Genomic DNA, 24432 nt, shown 5'->3' with positions numbered 1-24432 from the left:
CAAGTATCATTAAATCAGATACATAGTAATTTTTTACTTCTTTCCAAAAATTCTCCTCATTTATTCCCAGCAGTTATTTGAATCCATTTGTTAAAAAGCAAATTAATTAAATCAAATGCAAGGAAAGATATTTCTGTTTTTTAATTTTAGTGCAGAGTAAGGAATCCAGGACCCCCTGCATGTGTGATGCTGCTGAGGTATCTATCCCCTTGGTGCAATATCTATTCTGTAAGTTTGAGAGAGAAAAGAGAGTAGGATAAAGAGAGAGAGAGAGAGAGAGAGAGAGAGAGGGAGAGAGAGAGGCACTAAAGCACCATCCATGGAGTTTCCTTAGTGCTGTACTTGGTGCTTCCATGTGATGCTGGAGATAGAACACAGGAGCTCATGAGCAATAAAGCATGTACTTTGCCCACTCACTGATCCTTTCTCAATCCCAAGCACATATAATTCAAATTAAAGTTTTCTTGTTAGAAATTTACAATTTAGATGTACATTTTAAAACTGAATTATCAGCATATGTAAATTATAAAAGTGATACTATTGTATATAAACAAAATGCCAGGAAGAAAGGCACTTACAACAGGCACCTGGTTGGTCCAGTTTATATATGCCACAACCCTCATCAGCTGAGATTGATTTTTGACCTACATACAAGTACAGCAAAATGCCAGAATAAAATAAAGTCTGAGTGTTGATGAAAAACAATGCAGTGGGCTATCAAATATGTCACATCTTGAGAGATTCTGCTGGAAATGTGAAGTGCATGTCATTATACCAGTTGCATTAAAGGTATAAGGGTGTTGGAGATGTTCCCTTCGTTTATTGACTAAAAAACCAAAACAGTTGTAACAATAAAGCTTGACAAGATAATTAAATGAATGATAACAAAATCTCAGCAGGGAAGTGCCCATTAATTAAATTTATTTGGGAGCATGTTTTCACAAGTATAACCAAATTTTCTAATTTTCACTCACATTAAGAAGTGATAGTTTCTAACAACTAATTGCTAAAAATGAAAGAAAAGGCAAGTACTTTGAACCAATAACAGAAGAAAACAAAAATCAAAGGACCGCCATGATATTTGAAAACTTCCTAAGAATTTCATTCATCATTTCCTATGAAACTATTTCAGTGAAACTCATCAAAACCCTAACCAGACAAAAAGAGAATCTTTATAATTTCTATATAGCATTGTATTTAAAGCTGGAACATACTGACCGCATTCTTGGTATCCTTTCATGATGCTAATATATGTATCAGTGTAAGTATGTTAGCAAATGAAATAACTACTAAGAACAGGCTATACATACAGCAATGGCATTTTTGCATTTCCTTTATGTGTTATCCTATTTTTCTCAGTGCTGATAAAGATAATTGATTATTTTAAAAAATGTAAGTGGTTTCGTGCTGTACAAGTTAAAAATTCTAAGCATAATGCTATCAATTTGGCCAACTTTTAAGTATGAAATGAGGAATGAAATAATCCATACTTTAATCAGATTTTCTGCTTTGAACTACTAGCACGAACTCTCCAAATGCAAGTGGTATTTTTTAATGTTTCTGCAATCAGACCACATTTTCCTAATGTTAATAATGAATCTCATGTTGATAGTTGTCAATTAAATTTTGCTCATACACAAAAGAAATTTAAAGCCATGAACTATGCCACTTTTATACTTCCAATCTCTTATTTGGAAACATTAATCTGTTGACAAACATTTGACGATAACTTTATATAATCACAAATCAATAAAATAGTGCCCATTTTGTTTTAATATTTGTATAAATTCTAAGAAGACTTGACTATTCGAAATTTAATCCAAAGCAGGGAAATCTGAATTAATTAGTAATGCTGAAAATATCCTTTCAATCTCGTGATTTAATTTCTTTTCTGATGAAGGCCATCATTTAAATAAATACATTGAAACATTGTTTAAAATACAAAAAACAATACTAAAATATTTCTTGCAGTTAAAAATGATGTTTCAGCTTTAAAAACAGTTCTTAATTTCTCCCTATGATGAATCATCATTTTACACTCAGATAACTAGCTGCTATAGTTATAAAACTAGCAACACTCACATATTGACTTTGTCATGACTTAGTAAAAGCTGTTGACCAGTAATAAAACCTAGAACTGCTTTATCTTCCACAAAACTGATGCTACATTAATTTAGAAAAAAAGAATAAACTATGTTTTGTTTTACTAAATCATTTCCCTAAATTTTAATATAAAATAGATGTCAGTTATGGTACAGATATATTGATTGATAAATTGAGACCAACAGATAAGTAGGTATATAAATATGACCATCAATAAAATATAATATAATATTTGATTCTGCCACATGAAAGGTTTGAAAGCTTTGATTTTTGTCTTATTCTGTTGTTATTTTGACTTTTTCTCTTCTTTTGTGTAGTCAGTATAAGTCATGATAGTTCTCTGATTCAATAACATGTTAGATGCTAAGCAGTTATTTTAATTGGTTTATATTGGCAGTCCACAGTCTAAAAACATAATCACACTAGGCAAAAACTCAATGCAGACCACTCTGACTTTGACGACTTTATGTCTCTAATGTGATTTTTATTTGATATTATGGGATAAAACCTGTATCTTATTGATAGTTAATAATTGGAAGGGAGAATTATAAGTAAAGAAATTACTTGAAATAGATTTTTATCTTTTAGTGTCATCCTAATGCCTAGCTCTGCACTTCAAAATTCTCTTAGAAGGATAACTTTCTATCCTTTATTTTCTGATAGTTTAATCACCCTTACATTATTATCCTAGCAATATTTGCTCCATGAAATATTGCACATTTATTTCCAGTAAAGCCTGTCCTTGATTATCAGAATTGGAATCTATATTTCTAATTAAAGAACAATTGGCACACTTTATTCCTACAATACTTTCACATACAAGATACTTAAAAATACAAAATGAACAGTTTCCACGAATTCCTGAATTTCAGTTTCACCTTAGATGAGGCTTGCTTTTAAATACACACTGTGTTTTCTGCAGAAGTTACCTATGTGTCTTCAAACACCTGCTTAGTCTTGAAAAATGACTGAGACAGTCATGTTTCTTTTTGTTTTAGTTTTTTTTTTTAAGAAAAGACAAAACATCAACAAACATTTTAGCTCTTTAATGAGCAAAGATCATGTCTCTTAGCATTGGACTAATAGTCATTATCCAGATTATCTTTATTTCACGCAATGGCCAGTAACATGGCCAGGATGTACAAAGTTGTTTCCATCAAGTAGTATACAATTTTTTTTTTTGTATAATAAGCTTTCATTCTTGAAAAAGAGTAACTGAAAAGAAAGGTTTCTGTTACTGCAGTTAGTTTGTCAGAGAAAGTTCTTTGCATTATCTTACAAACTATCAAAATTGCTAGTCATCTGAAAAAATGTAAAAAAAAAATCACATAACTTTAGTCTAATAGAAATATAGTACAGGTAAGAGAGAAAGGATTTATCAGGGTGTGCTCTTTAAGTCCATCTCAATTGTTTTAATATAAATGTACATCTGATTACATATACAAACATTTGGAAAGGTCTGTGATATACTGTTACTGGTAAACAACAGGGGGATGAAGAGTTTCCTGTGGTCTTAGAATATTCATTTAAAATCACACATAATGAGTAAGACTAAAATCCTCCAGGTGTTGACTCTCCTTCTAGGTTCTGTACCTATGTTGCACTCTACTGAGATTGCGTGAGAAATTCCAATGGATGAAACTCAGTGAGAAGATAAGTGATATGAAGGGGACATAACTTCATATTGAATTGTTATTAGTAAACATTTTGTCATGCAACATGAATAAATCAATTAACTGAGAACTGTAATCCGAGTGGTAATTTGGGGCACCCTCATATGATGAAAGACTGTTGCAAATAACCCTTTGGACACACTTCACCTTACCTAGAGAAACAAAATACAGAAAATTATAGATCCTGTAACACATGCCCAATTAAGGTTATATTTCCATAAATTATTTAGATGGGAATGAAAATAACATTAAAAACACAATAATTTTTTTCCTGGAATTCAGTAAGTATTCACCACTATACCTATAGCTTCTTCAAATACCTTTAATAACTAATTCCTTCTATTATCAAAACTACTGTGAATTATTTTATTGTAATTACTTTTGCCCCTTAAAATCTTCTTTAGGTTCTGCCAATTGATGGAGGAAGCTTCTATTAAAAACTCCAATGGGATGAGAAGAATTTTAATTACGTCTTAATCAGCAGCACAGCCACCAAGCATATAAATTATCATGCACATCGTGCTAAAAATATCCAGTTTCCTTTATCCCCACAACTTTATACTGACAGCACTTATGTGATAATGTTTTACCTGCCAGTCTTTAAACTTCTCTGTTTTACTGGCAAATTTCAGCAAGAGCCTCTGCTAAGGCCATTAACAGCATTGGTGCTTTGTGTACTTATCCAAATATGTAAATATGGTCTACACAATAAAACAGTTCCAAATAAAAACTGGTGGAAATTATCTGACATTCCATTTGTGTGTCCATTGTGCATATTCATGGTTGTTTTTATATTCTGATTTTTTAAAAATATTTCAGACATAGTTCTTTCCTGTTTGGTGTTCCACATGCCTAATTCCATTATGTAACATAAATCTTCAAAAAATTAATTCTTGACATGAATGAAAAAGTATCATTCAGAGCAATTGCTTCAAGCAATTGAAATTCATTTTTAAAGTTGATTTGTGTATATATGTACAATTCATTTTTTTCAAAACCCCCAAAGTTCTTGATATGTATATTCACATAATAATCCTCCTTATTTAAATAGTTAAGAGTCTTGTAGGTTGAAATCCAAGGAATCTTCAGCAGTCTTTTACTGCAATCCATTAAAAAAAAAAAATAGAGTTTGTTTCTCTTATCTGGCTATACCCTGGTTGTTGAATGTGAATGGGGGTGGGGGTGGGGGTGGGGCAGAGTATTGTTCTGTCCTCCAGTAAATGTGTTGAATGTGTGTAAGGGCTGAATCCCTGGTATAGTGTTGGGAATCATTGTAATGGTGTTGGGTGTCATTAAGGGAACATCATCAGGTGACCTCCTCATAGCTAGTGTGTAATCTGGGGGGCAGGCGGTCCGAAGAACCACCTCATGTGGATGGATGGACTCACATTCATGATCCAAATCAGTGTGCTTCATTTGAAGGGACATAATCTCCTCTTCTTGTGCATGGGTCAGATCGTTGGTTGTAGTACGCTGAGGGCTGCATCTCCTATGAACATCATGTCTCCTCTTATCTTTTTTGTAGTACAGGGCTGCAAAGGCCAAGATGTTCAGAAACAGCAGAGATGCTCCAACTGCAATAGTGACACTCAGCTCTGTTGAGTAGTCCCTTTGATCCACTGAAAATGGACTCGGTTGTTGTTTGGGATCATCCTGCTTGGCAGTGGGAAAGGCTGACGTGACTGGTACAGAATTCTTTCTCGTGGGTCTGAAAGTGATGTCAGTTGATGGGACTTTAGTTGTTGTAGAGGTATACTGAGAAATGTCGTTGAGATTATGAAGATGAGGCACCAACTCCAACCAGAGGTTCACTTTATTGGCTCTGTAATGTTCTTTAACTCTTGGTTTTAACCCAATGTGGAGATAAAGTTGGTCTTTCTGGGAATATCTGGTCCATGCTACTTCTTCAAAGCGGTTGGGTTTGGTATGTATAAATTTTGTGTCTTGAGGAACTGGTTGATTTGGATCACTGGGAAGAGAAAAAGACATGATGAGAACAAAATCATTCTACCCTTTGTCCTAATTAAAATATTACTAGTTTAATACCTAATCAAAGATGCAATTTAGCAAGTCACTAGATTGTGCATTTTAAAGATTTATTTATCTCATGAGAGAGGAACTGGAACACTATTCTAGTATATAAAGTGTTCAGAACTGAATCGTGGACTTCATTAATGCAAGAAATATTCTCTATAGGATAGTCACCTTCTAATGACTTTTAAATTGTAATGCTGGTGATCAACTTCTCTGAGCCAACTTTAACACTTTGTATTTCATTTTTTATGAGAATTTTTATGAGATAGACAGGAAAAGAAGAATTTAAAACAATACCCACCATCTATGGAATTCTGACTCACTTTGTCTTGGTTGCTGTCATGTGGCACCAGGGCCTCTAGCATACAAAGCAGGTGATCTATCACTGAGCCACTTACTGGTATTTAGATTGCATTTTAACAGTTTGGGTCACATAGATATACAACCCTCCTTGCAGATATATTGTTAGATTGATTATAGTGTACTGTGATTCATATATCTTCTCCCATTCAGAGACTGTGTTGCTATCTACACAAAAGATTTAAGAATTCATAAGCACATTTGATGTTTCATAGGTAAATTAGAAGGAATAAAATGAAGCAGTGAAAAGGACTTGTAATATGGAATTAGAAGATGAATATCAGAGTGGCTACATACTAGAATATGAATAGCTGAAGGAAGACCTCAGGTTCCTTCTCTATACAATGAAGTTAATAATACCAAATCTGCCCATGACAAGGTGGATGGTAGGATGCAAAGACCACCAGTACTGTAAACTAGAAAGTACTGTAAAATAATGCCATTATTGAGTAGCAATAATAATGATTACTGTGTAATTGAAGAACCAAAATTAATGTAATAACTGAGGAATGATAAGAGGAGTAATCCTTTCTAAACAAATTTCTGAAAAAGCAAGTATAAATGAAGCAAAGATTTTCCAAGCCAAAAATAAATAAACAATATGTTTCTGGAAACAATCTATTAAATTAAGTCATTTGAATGCAAAATATGTTACTTAAAATGCATAAAGTCATATTTTAATTAAGGAAAATCTCATTTCCTAGATACATACCCAGTTTTAGCAAAATTTGTCCAATATGTCATTACGACTGCACTGAGCATCACATCGTTTTTGGAGAAATTACAAGGAAATAACTCCGTAGGTCCAATCATGGGGATTCCTAGCACATAGGGAACCTCATCCCCATGAGCTGCATCAGCCCAAGCTGGAACCTGATCTGTTTGGCAATGATGGTAAAAGGCATAGAAATATGTAGGTGAACCAAAGTTAGAGTGAAGATCTGCTGTAGCCACCGCTGGTGCCACCCACTGATGGTCTGTAAACAAAGCCAATAATGTCTTCCTTCTCGTTTCAGGGTTATGACGGTCAGCCCAGTCAGTATACATGAATTTGATGGTTTCTCTCAAAACATCTTTGCCTTCAGGGTATCCATATAAATTATCAACAAAATTGGAAACAGCAAAGTCGAAATCACTAGCAGAAATACCATCATCACTATCTACTATATTCTCCACAAATTTTAACCCTTCCCCCTGATTGACTCCCAACATTATATCATAATTGAGAAACTCTCCTTGCTCCATCAATATCTGAGGGTCATCTGGTATGACATCACCATCAATCACTGGTCCAAAGGCTATATGGTATCGTGCTGGTTGAATATCTTGATCAACAAGTTCTTTGTAAGGCTTCTTCTGGAGACATTCCACTAACTCTACTGTATCTGAAACATTGCAACCGACTTTGGTGGCCAACATTCTAGCATATTTTGCGGGTTGAAAACTAACAGCCCAGCTGGAAAGAGCTGTTCCGCTTTGAGCTATAGCTCGTTGAAAAAGTCCTATGGATAAACAATGAAGAGTTTCAGATGACCTTTGAATTTTTTTTGTGACTAAAACAATAACATCTGACATTTTAGACATGTATATAGAAACCCAGCTACAACTCAAAAAACAGAGAGATATTTTTGCTTAAGAAAAATACATTATCATCCCCAGGGTTTAATGATTAGTGGTAGACCTAAGTCTATTGCACTGAGTAAAGGCTACATTCTTGATCAAGAGGTCTAAATTGTGCAGTCTCAAAGAGCCAGTGAGAAAGGAAAGAAGAATAAGTAAATGTTAGTGGAGAAAATCCCACTTGTATTTTCCCAATTCAGCATGTAAATGTTCATGGTATTACTAAAGTCAATCAACAGGATCAAGAGTTTCTACTATAACTCTTTGTTAAGATATTGTTAACATTTAGGTAATTAGATATTTGGCTGCATCAATATTTCTTCATTATGGCTCTGTATATTTGCTAAATAGGTTTTATCTGATAAAGGAACAGTTGAGTGTCCACACAACTACTGGGTCTAGATATTTGCTAAAACCCTGGGGAGGAACCTGAAGACAGACAAAACAGAATTTCACTTTAGACATCTTCTTTACAGCTTTTCCTATCAGACAGAGTATGCTGATTACACATCTTTTAGAAGATGAAATAGCATCTGAAATATTTTTACTAGGTTAAAAAAAAAGGCCATCAGCAGAAGGAGTGTGTGTGTGTGTGTGTGTGTGTGTGTGTGTGTGTGTGTGTTAGGGAGGGGATGATTTAACTTTTCCCACAGTTGAATGTATACTGCTATATCCTATCACAAAAGATGAAACGTACATGGTCTACCGGTTTTCATTAAATTGCATTGGAGAATTATAAATCACGGTACCTATGCAGTCTGATAAGCAGTGAATGCTATTCAGATGTACTCATCAAGGTATCTTAAAATAAAACTCCTGTCTGAAAATATAGTTTACCTAATTTTCAAAAGAATTTATTCATGAGAAAGATAGGAGGAGAGAGAGAGAGAGAGGAAAGAACCAGATTATCACTCTGGTACATGTGCTGCTGGTGGTTGAACTTGGAACCTTATGGTTTTGAGAATCCAATTCATTATCCTCTGTGCCACCTCTTGGTCCACAGTTTATTTATTTTTTTTAAAGTTATACATATCAACTTCCAAATACAGCTTAGTAATTGAGTTATTTTAATGCAAGCTTAATAATTCATGTGTTAATGAAATAAAACTTCATAGAAGTACTAAATAGTATCTGATAGGAGACAATTTTTTTGTACTTTTCCATATATATATATATATTCCCCTCCCCTTAACCAGGTTTTCATGGGGATTCAGTGATTGGATGACTCCACTATTCCTAGTAACTATTTTCTCTAACTAGAGAATGAGAGACACACAGAGAGAGGTATAGGGAGTCAAAGAGAGAAAGAGAAACACCACAGTAGACTCCATTGCTCCTGAAGCTTCATCCCTGCAAATCTTGCCTTGTGGTGGACCAGGACTCAGATCCAGTGCTTGTGCTTAGTATGTGTTTTACTGCATGAGCCACCCCACAGTCCCTGAACATATATATATATATATATATATATAGTCTCTAATTTGTTTCCAGAAATCACTTAAAATGTTAAAAAAGTAAGCCAAAATTAATTTAAATGGTTTGATTTCTGACACCTTCAGAAACACATTTTTAATTTGCTAGAGCAAGCTATGCAAGAGCAAACATAGAAACAAATCTGAGTTTTAAAATTTATACAAACTATCTCTGTCTAGGCATTTTTTGGGGGGAAATATTTTACTGATTAATATCTAAACAATTAAAATGAACTTGGTGATTTTGTTTTTATTATATCCCAGTTCAGAGGCTCAATGATATTAATAATATAGTGAAAAAAGTTAAAGGGTAGGATACACATCATGTTAAAGGGAGTCTGAAATATGGCATCTAAGGCAAATTGGGGAAATAATGCATTTTCTCATTAGTAGGAGTGCTTGTTGTGCGTATGCAGAGTGTGCTTAACACCTGATTGCTATAAGTCTGAGTCTCTTTGTGTCACTGTAGACAGAATTAGCCTGATGATATCAAGTTAATATATCCACATTAATTTGATGACTTACTGTTCTTTTGAAAATTCCATACTAATGTAGCCTTGATATAAAACAAAAATACTCTGTATCTGGTCTCCATATAATAAAATTCAATCTTACATATAACATATACTTAACAATTTAATATTCATGAAAGGATAATTGAAAGCAGAAATGATAATACATTCTTTGCTGAGACATATTCTTGATGTTTCTATTGTGTATGTGTAAGAAAGGAAAAGGGACGTGAGGTTTAAGTTGAGACTGAATATAAGTTTCTTTCTGAGGCTAGAATGGACAGATTTTTCTTGAAAAATGTCACGGGATGTTGTATTTTCAATAGTTTGCATAGCCATTTGCCACTGACTATCACTGTTTGATGAATAACTATGTTAGCTGATTTGATCTAATTCCTTCTTTGTTACTATATTGTCCTTATGTTTACTCTTTTTTAGTTGTACGCATACACACACACACACACACACACACACACACACACACACACACACACACACACACACACTTTTCCCTCCAGGGTTGCTGGGGCTGGGTGTTGGCACTACGAATTCACTGCTTTTAATGGCCATATTATTGGATAAGGCAGAGGAATTGAGAGAGGAAGGGGAGAGAAAGAGAGAGAGAGAGAGAGAAGTAGATACCTGCAGATCTGCTTCACCATTTATGAAGCTTCCCCCCTGCAGGTGGGGAGCTAGGGGGTTGAACACAGATCCTTGCTCATAGAACTATGTGTGCTTAACTGGGTGTGCCACCACTTAGCCCCCTAGACAATATTTTTAAACTTTCCTTTTACTTTTTTCTTCATTTTGCCTTTTCCCAATGCTTGTTTTATGCCAGCCAAGATTGCCTTTGGTGCTCATCTGTGCTTCACATGGAGAAAAGAATTAAGAAAAATAGGAGGAAACAACATTGACGATCAAATGACCCCAAGAAGTTTGGACAGACTGTTTGAAGTTAACCTAGATAAATATTGGCATTATTATCATCCTCAGGCTAAACAACCTAGTCTGTTCAACTGATTTTTTTTTTTTATACTATTTCTATATAAGCCATTTCACAGCAGACCAAAATCTCTATTCAATTGAAAATGCTGTCAGATATGTCATTTTGTTGCCTAGAATCAGACTTCTGGTAATACAAATTGTGAACTTGCATAGACTGTTTATAATAATATATGATTCCCCAAATATAGATGAATATATGTGTATATATTTCATATATTATATATTAATTATACATATAAATTTCATATATATTATATATGTAGTTATATCATATATAACTTTTTATATTCATTCATTTGATGACTAACAGTTCTTTTGAACTTCCATACTAAGGTAGCTGTGATGTAAGAAACAAATATTCTCTATCCGGTGGTTATATAATACAATTCAATCTTATAGGTTAAGATACTTGGTAATATATACTAAACAATGTACAATTTCTGGGTACTTGTGAAAAAGAGAACTAAAAGGAAAAATTATAAGATATTCTTTGGTAAAACACTATGATTCTACCATGTATATATAGTAAAGTGAAAACATTTATTTTTGCACACTTTTTCAACAAAACACTTCTGCTCTTGTGACTGTTCTAAGTTGAATATTAGTTAGTATGAATTTCTAGACTCATGCAAGTACGAGTTTATTTAAAAAATGAGCAAGGATCATTGTAAGGATCCCGGTTCAAGCCCCTGGCTCCCCACATGCAGGGGGGTTGCTTCACAAATGGTGAAGCAGGTCTGCAGGCGTCTATCTTTCTCTCCCCCTCTCTGTCTTCCTCTCCTCTCTCCATCTCTCTCTGTCCTATCCAACAACAATAAAATCAATAACTACAACAATAAAACAAGGGCAACAAAAGTTAGTAAATAAATAAATAAATAAATAAATAAATAAATAAATAAATAACTTTAAAAAATTGGATGAGCCTGGGGCAGATACTTTGGGTTGTTAAGCCCAGAAAACTGAAACAACAAAAATGTCTCAAGAATTTTAGGCAGTCTCAGTTGTCCAAGATGCTTTGCCAACCTTCAGGGACAATACATATATATATATATATATATATATATATATATATATATATATATATATATATATATATATATAATAGTAAAGTGACACTGTTAAGTTGAAAACGGAAAAGCACAAATTAAAGTGTTTTTTTTTTTGAACCTCTACGCTTTGACAATTTTGGATCATACATGCAAAATAATCACTCATTCTCTACACAGACACAAGGTGAAAACCACATTTCCAGACAAATGGACCTATAACATCTTCTAACCAGCTTACCAGTCAATGATACAACAGATTTGTTGTCTTAAAATTAATCCCTGCATTAAAAATAACATTATTTTATTACTACATAAAGAGAAAGGGCTGAAAGGTGAATTTTTTTCTTTTGTTTTCTTTTTTTTTGCTGTCCCCCCCAAAATCACCTTTGAGTAGAAAGAAAAGTATAAAGTGTAATGCTAACTATGTGGAAGTGTGTTTGAGTGAGAATCCTAACCAGGCTATACAGGAGAAGAAAAAATGTTTTATAAAAATTTAAACATGCATAGAAAAGCTGAGGAAACAAAGCTGTAAACAGTTACAAAGTTCTACCTAATGCTTAGTTTGAACAGAGAAATATGTACAGAGCATCACAAACTACTGATGGTGGTGGCATGCAGACACCAAAACTGTCAAAATGTGCAACCTGCATAATACCTTTGGTTGAATTGCTCCAACGGTTACCTTCAGAATAATGGGATAAAGTCAGCAGATTGACACATGAACCACCAGCACCAGATCCAAAAACAGTAATTCTTAAGGGGTCACCGCCAAAGAATCCAATGTTCTCACTAGTCCATCGCAAGGCTTGTATGAGATCAAGGAGTCCATAGTTTCCCTTTGCAGCCTGATCACCTGTGCTCAAGAAACCTGTAAAATAGAAGTACAAAGACACATTAGAATACCCCCTTTTAAAAAGACATTCAATTTGAATAAAACTGAACACTGTGTTCAAGGTGAGCACAATCCAAGTTCCTGAGGAAAAAAATGATTTCCCACTAGAATAGAATAAGAGTGTGGAATATGAAAAAAAAAAAGAAAGAAAGAAATCTAACTTCCTCAAATGTCTCTTAAGTCTTTCAGGTAGCAGGGGGCAGATAAAAAAAATGAACACATTCTGAAAAACCTTAGGAGAGACATTCTAGAGGCCAAGTTACATGGTAAAGGTATTGGAGACAGCATCTTGGGGCATATGAGAATGTGCTTTACATAAAAAACACCGTTTCTACCCTTAAGTTACTCATGGCTTAATATGACTAAATTTAAGGGGGACAGGAATAAGAGACTGTAGAGCAGGCATAAATATTTAAAGACTGGTACATGAAATCACATAAGATCTCTCTCTCTATATATATATATATGTATACATACATACATACATACATAATACATACATACATACATACATACATATCTGCACTTAAAAAATATTTTTTTGTTTTGGGGCCGGTTGGTGGCACACCTGGTTGAGCGCAGGTTACAGTGCACAAGGACCCGGGTTCAAGCCCCCAGTCCTCATCTGCAAGGGGAAAGCTTTGCAAGTAGTGAGGCAGTATTGCAGGTGTCTCTCTCCTTCTCTGTCTCCCCCTTCCCTCTCGACTTCTGGCTATCTCTATCCAATAAATAAAGATAATTTTAAAAATAAAGTAATTTTTTGTTTTTTAAAATACTTTTTATCATTTATTAGATAGAGACAGAGAGAAATCAAGAGGGAAAGTAGAGGTAGGGAGAGAGACACCTAAAGCATTGCTTCTCAAAATGTGAAGCTTCCCCCCCCTGCAGGTGTGGCCCAGCTGCTTGTACCAAGGCCACATCTGCACATTTTTATTAATGATGTTCAACGGCCAAGAAAAAAAAATCAGTTAGTGATAACTACAGGTCACATTTTCGAATACTTTAAATGCTAGACTGAGGAGATTTTCTTAATTAGAAATCAGTATAAATAGTAGAAGATTTTAGAAAAGTTTAGACTCATATGTTTGAAATATTTCAAGCTCTGCTTTACAGGAAGATGGATAATGAGTAGGAACATGTATGGAATAAGAGAGAGAATAGAAATAGGGGAGAGTCTATAAAGATCTGAACTGACAGCAGCAATGGGAACTGAAAAAAAAAAAACCCAGTATAGTTAGCAACATATTGTGACAGAACTAACTGACTCAGATATGGAAGTTATTAGAGAGGAGTCAGAAATACTGTTTGAATAACACGCTAAACAAACTCATTCATTTGTAAAGCAAACATCTAGTTTCAATATATGTCTGACTTTAATACAAATTTAGAAATAGAAAGTAAGCTATAAAATATTTAATTTTATAGATTAATGTGAAGAACATATTTGGCAATATGTTATATACAAGTACTTCAATTATACTCAGGGTTATAATTTTTTACTCTTAACGAGTTTTCAGAGCAAATTTGTTTTTCTAAATATTTTATTTTATTTATTTATCCCCTTTTGTTGCCCTTGTTGTTTTATTGTTGTAGTTATTATTGTCGTTGTTGTTGGATAGGACAGAGAGAAATGGAGAGAGGAGGGGAAGACAGAGAGGGGGAGAGAAAGATAGACACCTGCAGACCTGCTTCACCGCCTGTGAAGCGACTCCCCTGCAGGTGGGGAGCCGGGGTTCGAACCGGGATCCTTATGCCGGTCCTTGTGCTTTGCGCCACGTGCGCTTAACCCGCTGGGATACAGCCCGACTCCCTTCAGAGCAAATTTTCCACAATTAAATTTACTCTCTTATAGCAGACACGTTGTAGTAGTTCATTGGAAAGGGTGAATGTTTGTGGACAAATTATTTTATACAATTTGAAATATATCTCCATTCTATAAATAAGACACAAAATCAATTCTAGCTGTGAAACCCAGACTGTGGTAACTGTATATAGCAGTTCTGGAAATCAATCTATAGACAAAACTTATTTGAACAAAAAATTATACACGATTTTTGATAAATAATTAATACAGAAAAACAAATGTGTACATGTGTGAGTGTGAGATATAGACATGCACAGAATGAGAGAGATAGAGAGAGATAGAGATAGAGAGAGCGGAGAGAATATGTGTATAGAAGCTAACTGATGGGTTCTGAAATTGGGGCAGCTTGGAACGTTCTTACTCATGACCACAGAATGTGAGCTCAGATCTACAGGGATGCAGAGGTCACATAGGCTCCTAAGCTGAATATGGGCCCCAGATTAAATCAAATCGATGAGGTTTATAGTCAACAATATTTATACACTTTCCCATATTTGGGAGGTAATCCTTCCCCTGCTCCAGCTTTCTGGTCCTTTTTCTAGCCATGGCATCATCTCCCCAGACAATAACTTGGATTCACCTGCATATCATATTTCAGGCTCAGGAAAAAAAAAACATGAGTATAGTCATGGGCCCTCTGGAATATAACTAAAATAGGCCCACTAGCTATCTACAAAACGGAGACCCTCAAATCTTCATCTGCACTATTTCAGCCATTATGTTCATGATTAGTCAACAATTTGTTTGGCTTTATAGGTTAACTCTTCTTTCAGCCACCAGGTTCCAGATGCTACCATGATGCCAACTGGACTTCCCTGGGCAGACGACCCCACCATATGTCCTGGAGTCCCACTTCCCTAGAGCCCTGCTCCACTAGGGAAAGAGAAAGGCAGTATTGGAGTATGGATCGACCTGTCAATGCCCATGTTCAGTGGGAAAGCAATTACAAAAGCCAGACCTTCCACCTTCTGCACCCCATAATGATCCTTGGTCCATACTCCTGGAGGGATAAAAAATAGGAAAGCTATCAGGGGAGGGGATGGGAAACACAGTTCTGGTGGTGGGAATTGTGTGGAGTTGTACCCCTCTTATCCTATGTTTTTTTGTCAGTGTTTCCTTTTTATAAATAAAAATTTTTTAAAAAATGTTTCCAAATGATTATATTCTTGTGCTCGTGCTTATTGCCTCTTATTGACTCTGCGTGACAATTTTTTTCTTTTTTTTTAGGTTTTTTAATTTATTTATTCCCTTTTGTTACCCTTGTTTTATTGTCGTTGTTATTGATGTCATCCTTGTTGGATAGGACAGAGAGAAATGGAGAGAGGAGGGGCAGACAGAGAGGGGTAGAGGAAGATAGACACCTGCAGACCTGCTTTACCACTTGTGAAGCAACTCCCCTGCAGGTGGGGAGCAGGGATCTGGAACCAGGATCCTGACTCTAGTCCTTGTGCTTTGCACCGCCTGTACTTAACCTGCTGCACTACCACCTGACTCCCTCTGCGTGACAATTTAAGGGAATATTTATGTTGTGTTCTTATACAGAAAAGCACATTCAATATTTATATAAATGGTGGCAAATTAAAGTACAAAACAAAATATGGCGAGGAACAGCTTATCTTTTATTTCCTGTTAACTGAGTTTTGGCACAAGACAGCCCATTATTTTAAATTCCTGATAGGATCTGTCACAAGTGTTTTGATCTGTAAAGATAGACTGATGGCATGAACCCTGAAAACAACATTAAGTAAAGATTATTGTGCATCAGATAGAAATGACTTGTGGAGGACAAAGTGTGTGTGTGTGTGTGTGTGTGTGTGTGCGTGTGTGTGTATTTGCATGTGTGTATGTGTGTGTGTGCACTTATCCATGTGGATGAAAGAGAGAGGATTAATAAAAGAATGGGGATAAAGTACTCTAAGGCAATTCACTGAGTTCACTATCATAATTTCCTATCACAAATATATTCAAATGGAAATTTTATTCCTGAATATATTTTATGAATTTCAGAGCAAAACCCAGGATTTGTATTTAATACCTCTTGAGATAACATTGAATAACTTTATTCAGATGAATCTCTGTATTCATAGAGTTGATTTTAATAAAATAATCATCATTCAATATGTAGCCTGTACAGAACCATAGTAACAAATCATTATTTCCGCATCAACAAAATAGTAGTCCCTTTTCAGTTGCAGATCTGTGGCACCATATAAGCACTCTGGGAAATTGGTCAAGTAATTTTGTTTTTATATAAGATAACAGTAAGACAATGTAAGTTCTCTGAAAAGAACTTCTGTATTATACTTAGTTTAAAGAAATCTGGTAGCATCTTTAAGAAATGATCTTAAATAAAATAAATTCAGTTTCAAATTTCTTTTCTAATAAATTTTATTTTTATTTTATTGGATATGAAAGAGAGAAATTGAGAGGGGAAAAGGAGATAGGGCAAAAGACAGGTACCTGCAACACTGCTTGACTACTTGTGAAGCTTCCACCCCTGCAGTTGAGTGGGGGCTCAAACCTGGGTGTTTCTGTACTGTAATGTGTGTACTCATCTGGTTGTGCCACCACCTGCCTGCCTCAAATTTCTACTGTTGAACCACAGTATAAAATATAAAATAAATCATCAGGTTAAAAGATTGTGCCATTCATTATTCTGTTAAGATCTTTTGACCTGTAAGTGCTGAACTTTCCTCATTCATGATTTCCGTTTCATATCCATAATGTGGTATCCATCCTACCCCATCTGTCTGTCCATCTGTTTATCTGTCTATCATCCTTCCTTTATCTCTCTTTCTTTCCATTTATCATTATAACTAAAAGCAAGTGTTTTTGAGTTCATTCTGATAGTTTCTATGAGTTTTATATCCAAAAATATATGATGCTCTTTTTCCTAAACTTACCTAATCTATCAACCAAGACTCTTTTATATTTTTTAAAATTTATTTATTTGATAGAGACAGAAAGAAATTGAGAAGGAAGGGGGAGACATAGAGGGAAAGAGAGAAACACCTATAGCCCAACTTCACTTGTGAAGATTTCCCCCTACAGATGGAGTCCAGGGGCTTGAACCCAGGTCCTTGTGTGCTGTAATATGTGCATTTAACCAAGTGCACCACCTTCTGGGCCTCCTCAACCAAATTTCTACACGTCTTTTGACCTGGTAAAGTGATACCACATCCTTGCATTGATACTGTGAGCATAAAATGAGCCCCTTTGTGAAAAGTCAGATGTCCATAGGTGTGTGGACTTATCTCCAGGCATTCAATTTTATTCCACTAATTACTGTGCCTATTTTTGTTATAATACCAGTCTCTTTTGGGAAAATTGGATTAAAACTAAACCACTTCATCTTACCACACACAAAAGTAAACTTCAAATGGAACAAGTATTTGGTGGTTAAACCAGAAGCCATCAAATATTTAGAGAAAAACAGTGGCAGAAGTTTTTTGATGTAAGCTTCAAAGGTGTCTTCAATGACTCAAGTCCATTTTCAAGGAAAACAAAATAAACCAGTGAGAATACATCAAACTGCAAAGCTTTTGTACAGCAAAAGAAAACTGCCACCTAACTACAATGACTCTTTACATAATGGGATATAATTTTTCTATTCCATACATCAGACAAAAGGTTAGTGACCAAAATCTGCAAAGAACTCACCAAACACAGCAGCAACTAAAAAAACAACAACGATAACAACAAACAACCCCATGCAAAAGTAGGAAGATGATACATCCATTCACCAAGAAGAGGAGATCTGAAGTGTCAGGGGACATAAGGAAAAGTGCTCAAAGTCACTGATTATCAGAGAAATGTAAATAAAGACAGCAATGAGATACCACTTCACTCCTGTGAAGATGTCATAAATCAGAGAGGACAATAGCAACTAAGGTTGAAGAGGTTGTGGTGGTAATGAACCCATTTTACACTGCTGGTGGGAATGGAAATTGGTCCAACCCCTGGGGAGAGCAGTCTGGAGAACTTTCAGAGACTCAGCAATTCCTCTCCTGGGGACATATTCTAAAGAAAGAAATACACCCATAAAAAGAGATTTCTGTATATTTATGTTCATAGTAGCATAGTTTGTAATCACCCAGACTTGGAAGCAACCGAGTTGTGTAACAACAGATGAGGGGCTAAGAAAATTGTGGTGAATATACACAATAAAATACTACTCAGTTATCAAGAATGATTAAATCACCTTCTTCACATAAGAAACAAGAACAGAGAGGGGAAACATAAAGTCAAATATGGACTAATTTGGCGTATTATCAAAAGTGACACCATTTGCTAATTACACAAGTGATATGCTTTGGCAGTATTCTTTAAACCTTGCTATTCAATTAAGTATTATATATATAATTGACTTAGCTAGTCTCTCTAACAGTAGGATAATTTTAGATCACTGCAGCTATAATTGACTATAGTTGACCATTAGTATAAAACCTTAAAAATCATTACTTTAAAACTTCAGACTAATTTTTGAAATTCATAATTACAATTATACAAAGCATTTTTCTCTTGCTATGTATTCAGCACAACTGTCAGAAAACTATTTGCTCAGACAGACCTTACTGAATATTACTCATCCCACACTCTAAAATTTTATTCTATCAAAACAAAGGTTAGTTATATAAATGAGACTACTACTTTACCAAGCTGACCATACTCATTGAACAAGTTTAACTTCAATTTGATGCCTCCCTGTTCTAACAGCTAGTACTAACTAAATTCAGGTTTTGAAGAGAGGCCAACTGAATTTGGATCCTCTGGTCCTTGGAATGGAAAGCCCAGGTTTGGCATAAAATAAATTGGGTAAGGTGAAATTGAATTAAAAAAAGAAAACTAGTGTGGCCAAAGTTTTGGCATAAGTTATCAATATACACAAGCCCAGACAGTGCCATGATAGGCCAGAGAAAAATCAACTTGTCTGGCAATAGGTCTGTGGCTTTATGGGCTGTTTGAATCCACACTCAAGTTCCTACACTTCAACTGTGAGGGCAAAGACTCTACAACGCAAACCAAAAAGACAACAGGGTGCTTTTCTTCCGTAGGAAAAAAAAAAAAAAACCCTAATGAAATTAAGAAGGAACCTTAGACTAAGAATATAGGCATGTTACATGTCCAACGATATCTAGAAAGTCAGAAATTTAAGATATCAGTAAGTTATACAATAGATGTGATTTCTATATTAGACGTAGGGTAAATTTGAATATTGATGTCAATCCCTGGAAATATTAAATAGAGTATATCTACTTTACAGTCCATAGTATATAGTTGATGCCATAAAGAAGTAGGTAAATGGGAGTCGGGCTATAGTGCAGCAGGTTAAGTGCACATGGCATGAAGCACAAGGCCCAGCATAAGGATCCCAGTTCGAGCCCCCGGCTCCCCACCTGCAGGGGAGTCACTTCACAAGCAGTGAAACAGGTCTGCAGGTGTCTATCTTTCCACCTCTGTCTTCCCTTCCTCTCTCCATTTCTGTCTGTCCTATCTGATGATGACATCAATAACAACAACAATAAGAAACAACAAGGGCAACAAGAGGGAAAAAAGTAGGTAAATAACCTTTGTGTTTATAAAAATTGTTGCCTTGATACAAATTATTATGGCTGACTGAATTAGATGGATAAATACTTCAAATAAAAACCATGCTAAACATGACAGATCCAGTCTTATAGTCAAGATAGAATGACAACGAGCAACCCTTCTAGAAATTTTCCAATATAAGCTTAAAGATTTTGCACCTTAGTGTATATAATAATATGCACACGGGTTTAAGCCACTGGTCCCTACCAACAGGATGGGATTTTCACAAAGGATGGAGCAGGTGTCTCTCCTTTATGCCTCACTCTTTAGCAAAAGAATAACAAAAAGAAAATAACAACACTACTGCCAGTGGGAGAGTCATTGTGCAGGTACTGAGGACAGCAATAATACTGGTGACAAAAATAAAACAAGATAAAACATAATAAAATATTAAAGCTGTGAGATTAATAAATTAATAAATCCTTGTACCCATGGAAATTCCATGGGTTAATTTTATTATTATTATTTTTAAATTTTTGTTTAAAATTTTTATTTATAAAGTGGAAATACTGACAAGACTATAGCATAAGAGGGGTGCATTCTGAGTTAATTTTTATCTTTTGAGTTGCTGAACTCAGTCACCTATTTCTTTGTATTCTGTTTGTTTTGCACTCTCTGCCCAGTGACTTACTCTAATTCCTCCTCTGCTCTTTTTTCTTTTTTCTTTTTTTAAGGTTTCACCCTATCTTTCATGTGTTTATATATTTCTTTAACCAGAGCACTGTTTATTTCTACCTTATGATAGTGCCAAGGATTGAACCTGGAGCCTCACAATCTCATACACAACCATTTTGTCTTCTAACTAGCTGCTCTTTCACCAGATTCCTAGCAAACAAGCCTGCTGTTTATTTTTCCCTAGACTCTAGGCTTACATTTTAGAAAACATACTACTTTAACGAGGAAATACTGTGATGTCTGAATAAAATCCTCATGTTTATATGATAAGATTTTCTCTTTCTACTTCCCTGAATCAAGATGCATAAAATACTTTTTAAAACTTCAGACTGGACAATTTGAAGTCAGTGTAGGGGAAAAAGTCACACACATAATACCATTTAATTACCCATCACTTCTAGTAACTGCCTTTCTGTTGTGTTCTCTTGAGTTACTGTCTAAATTCTTTAACAACAAAACAAAGAGTAAAGTCAATAGTTCTCTTTCTGTAGGTATCATCTGGGAAAAAAATACACTTGCTCTGAAATGAGATAGTTATCTAATATTAAGCAGCTTGATAGAATTTCCAAAAATTCCTATTTTGGTATTTTAATATTTTGTTTTTTGAAATAATATGCTTTTTAAGGGCTTGTCTTTGGAAAGAACAAAATGAGTTGCTCTCTAAGTCTTCTGATTCCATATAGCTGAGCACAGAGACACACAGGAGACACAGAGAGAGAGAGAGAGAGAGAAAGAGAGAGAGAGAGAACATGAAAAAGGTGACTAGGTGTTTAGAAAGATAACAACCATAGATCTTTCTCTGTTTTCAGTTGGCAAATTCCTAATATTTTCACCATTTTCAAGGCAAAAGAAAGAAGATGATCTATGAATATCACATTCAATTTTAATATTTTGTGACTCCTTCAAATGGAACTATTTTCAACTAATTTCTTCTGGGGCAGGCATAAGTTGGTTTGTTTAGCTCCAAAACAGGTTCCTGGTTTTCATTTTATGTGACTCAAAAAACTGGAAGAAAAGGAACCTATAGCACCAGACCCTTGACTAGTGCCTCTATTCTCCAGCCCAGACTAAGAGCATTCCTATTCACATGCTTTTGTCTACATGTGAAGTAAGGCTTATCCAATGTTCCCTGGAATAGGCCTTTGTATATATCTTGCCTTCTCTATTTAAATCTGGACCACAAGCCTGAAATCCATCTGACAAAAATCCCCGTGCTTTCTGAATAACTGCTCTCACAAAGAAGGGAAAAGTAGAAAATAACCCTTCTAACAATATTTAAAGAAATCACATTGTTCATTTATAGTTGTCCTTATTATAGTTGTCCTTATTAATGTGTCTAGTATTTTAAATGAATAATTTACTTGAAAGTATACCATTTAGTGAGCCACAATATCTAGCAGATAAGAAATGTCCTTGAGAACTATATAGTTCTATATCTTCGGGAATTTAAGAGGATTGTGAAATGCGTACATTTCCAACTATCTAATGCACATGTTGCCATTTTTAAATCTGAGTTTTATATGTAAGTACAGGCCTGCACTTTCTTTTCTTTTTTATTTTTTTTGCCTCTAGGGTTATCTCTGGGGCTTGGTGTCTGCATGATGAGTCCATCACCCTTGGTAGCTATTTTTCCTTCCTTTCTTCTTCCTTCTTTCCTTCTTCCCTTTCTCTCTCTCTCTTTTCTTTTTTTTTTTTTTCTTCTTCTTCTTCTTTTATTTCCCCGTCTAAGAGAAATTGAGAGGAGAAGGGGAAAGGAAAAGGGAAGGAGAAAACATGGCACTTGCAAACCTGCTTCACCACTCCTGAAGCCTCCCTTCTGCACCTCATCATTCTTACAGTCTAGTGGCTGTGTGTGTGTGTGTGTGTGTGTGTGTGTGTGTGTCTGTGTGTGTGTGTGTGTGTGTGTTGTTTCCTCTCCCCCTTCATATGCTAGTAAGTAATCCAGTTTTTCTAATCAACTCAGTCACAGGTTAGAGCAGAGCCTCTAACCCAGGTCCTTGGGAATAGTAATGTGTGCGCTTAATCAGGTGTGCCACTGCCTAGCTCCCTCACTTTGCCTTTTATAATTTACCTTTATCTTCCCTTGTCTGGATGCTTCATTGTACCTGTCCCAAATTGGCCATTATAAAAGTTTTCTAAATAAAGATAGTCATTAGTAGATTATAATTCTGTTAACTACACAAAGACCAGCCATGGAACCTTTCACATGACAGCCAGGTCACATAAAAAAAAAAAAGGTATGTGTCTTGCGTTTTTTGTTTTTTTGTTTGTTTTGTTTTTTGGATGGTAGCAATGAAGATAAGGATTAGGAGATAATCCTCTTAGCTGGGAAATGTATATATATATCCAGAATGGGTGTTCACAGGTGGATAGGGAGAGGAAACAGAGCAGCACTGTGTAGGGTCCACCTGGAAGAAGCCAGGTGGACCAAAAGGCAAGCACAAGCTAGTGGCTTAATAACATCAAGTTTTCAAAACATTTGAGACTCCCCAACCAGCAGTGGAAAAGGAGCACTAGACTTGTCCTGAAATGTCTATTCCAAAAAGGTTAATTTGCTTATTTTATTCCTCATACCATAGGAATTTTTAAGGTACAATAGTGAGGTTTTGAATTACTTGACAGTTATCTTTGTTGTTTCTCAGCTCTGTTAGAAGCAATTTGGGGGTGAGGTAGAGGGACACCCTGTAGAGTACACACATTATCATACTTGAGGGACCTGGTTCTAGCCCCTGATCGCCATACACAGAGGGGAAATTTTGCAAGTAGCGGAGCAGTGCTGCAGGTCTCTGTCTCTGTCTCTCTCTCTCTTGTCATTTATATCAGAAGGAGAAAAAATAAAGAGGAAAAAATTTGCCACAGGGAGGGGTGGGTTTGTCAGGGAGGCATTAAGCCCCAGTGATAACCCTGGTGGCAAAAATAAACAAATAAAATAAAAACCAAAAATAAGTAAAAAATTATAAAACCTGGGGCTGGACAGTGGCACACCTTGTCAAAAGCACTTATTATGATGCCTAAGGACGCAGCTTCAAGCCCCTGGTGCCCACCTGCAGTGGTAAAGCTTCACAAGTAATGAAGCAACACTGCAGGTGCCCCTGTCTCTCTCTGTCTCTCTCCTTCTCTATGCCCCTTCTCTTTCAATTTCTCTCTGTCCTTTAAAGTTTAAAAAACTGAAATAATACTAATAAGAGATAATTTGATTTCTTAAAAAACTTTTTATTCTAGAATGCATTTAGTATTGCAATATCATTTCAGTAATAATACCATAAATGCCATACACCTGCTATTCTGTCACAATTTTTCACGTACTAATGTCTTCCTCCTTCCCTCTCTTCCGTCAACCTATTATTTCTTCTTTCTGAGTGCTGCTTGGTTCTTGCTGGTCTGTAATTTCTGCAACAGTTTTTTTTTATGACACGTCTTTTATGTTTTTTTATTTGTTATTGGATAGAGACAGAGAGAAATTGAGAGAGAAGGGGGAGATAGAGAGGAAGAGAGATGCCTGCAGACCTGCTTCACCACCTGTGAAGCGACTCCCCTGCAGGTGGGGAGCCAGGGGCTCCAACTGGGACCCTAACTGGTCCTTGTGC

The 24432-nt window shown here is 35.4% G+C and overlaps 1 protein-coding gene across 5 annotated transcripts in view; it reads right to left on the bottom strand.

The window, feature by feature from the left end:
* Nucleotides 1-900: 900 nt before the first annotated feature.
* The window catches only part of NLGN1 (neuroligin 1), a 1020375-nt gene continuing 996843 nt past the window's right edge, over nucleotides 901-24432 (bottom strand). For all 5 annotated transcript variants that reach the window (XM_060171976.1, XM_060171975.1, XM_060171974.1 and 2 more), the window contains 3 exons: nucleotides 12481-12693; nucleotides 6883-7672; nucleotides 901-5745 (listed from right to left, as the gene is read on the bottom strand). In XM_060171976.1, coding sequence (XP_060027959.1) covers nucleotides 4923-5745; nucleotides 6883-7672; nucleotides 12481-12693 — 1826 coding nt within the window. In that variant the 3' untranslated portion in view covers nucleotides 901-4922. The remainder of the gene's footprint in view (nucleotides 5746-6882; nucleotides 7673-12480; nucleotides 12694-24432) is intronic.

This window comes from Erinaceus europaeus, chromosome 14 (assembly GCF_950295315.1).
Source record: "Erinaceus europaeus chromosome 14, mEriEur2.1, whole genome shotgun sequence".
Taxonomy (NCBI): Eukaryota; Metazoa; Chordata; class Mammalia; order Eulipotyphla; family Erinaceidae; genus Erinaceus; species Erinaceus europaeus.
Note: the sequence above shows the minus strand (reverse complement) of the source record. Positions and strands in the feature narration are given on the sequence as shown.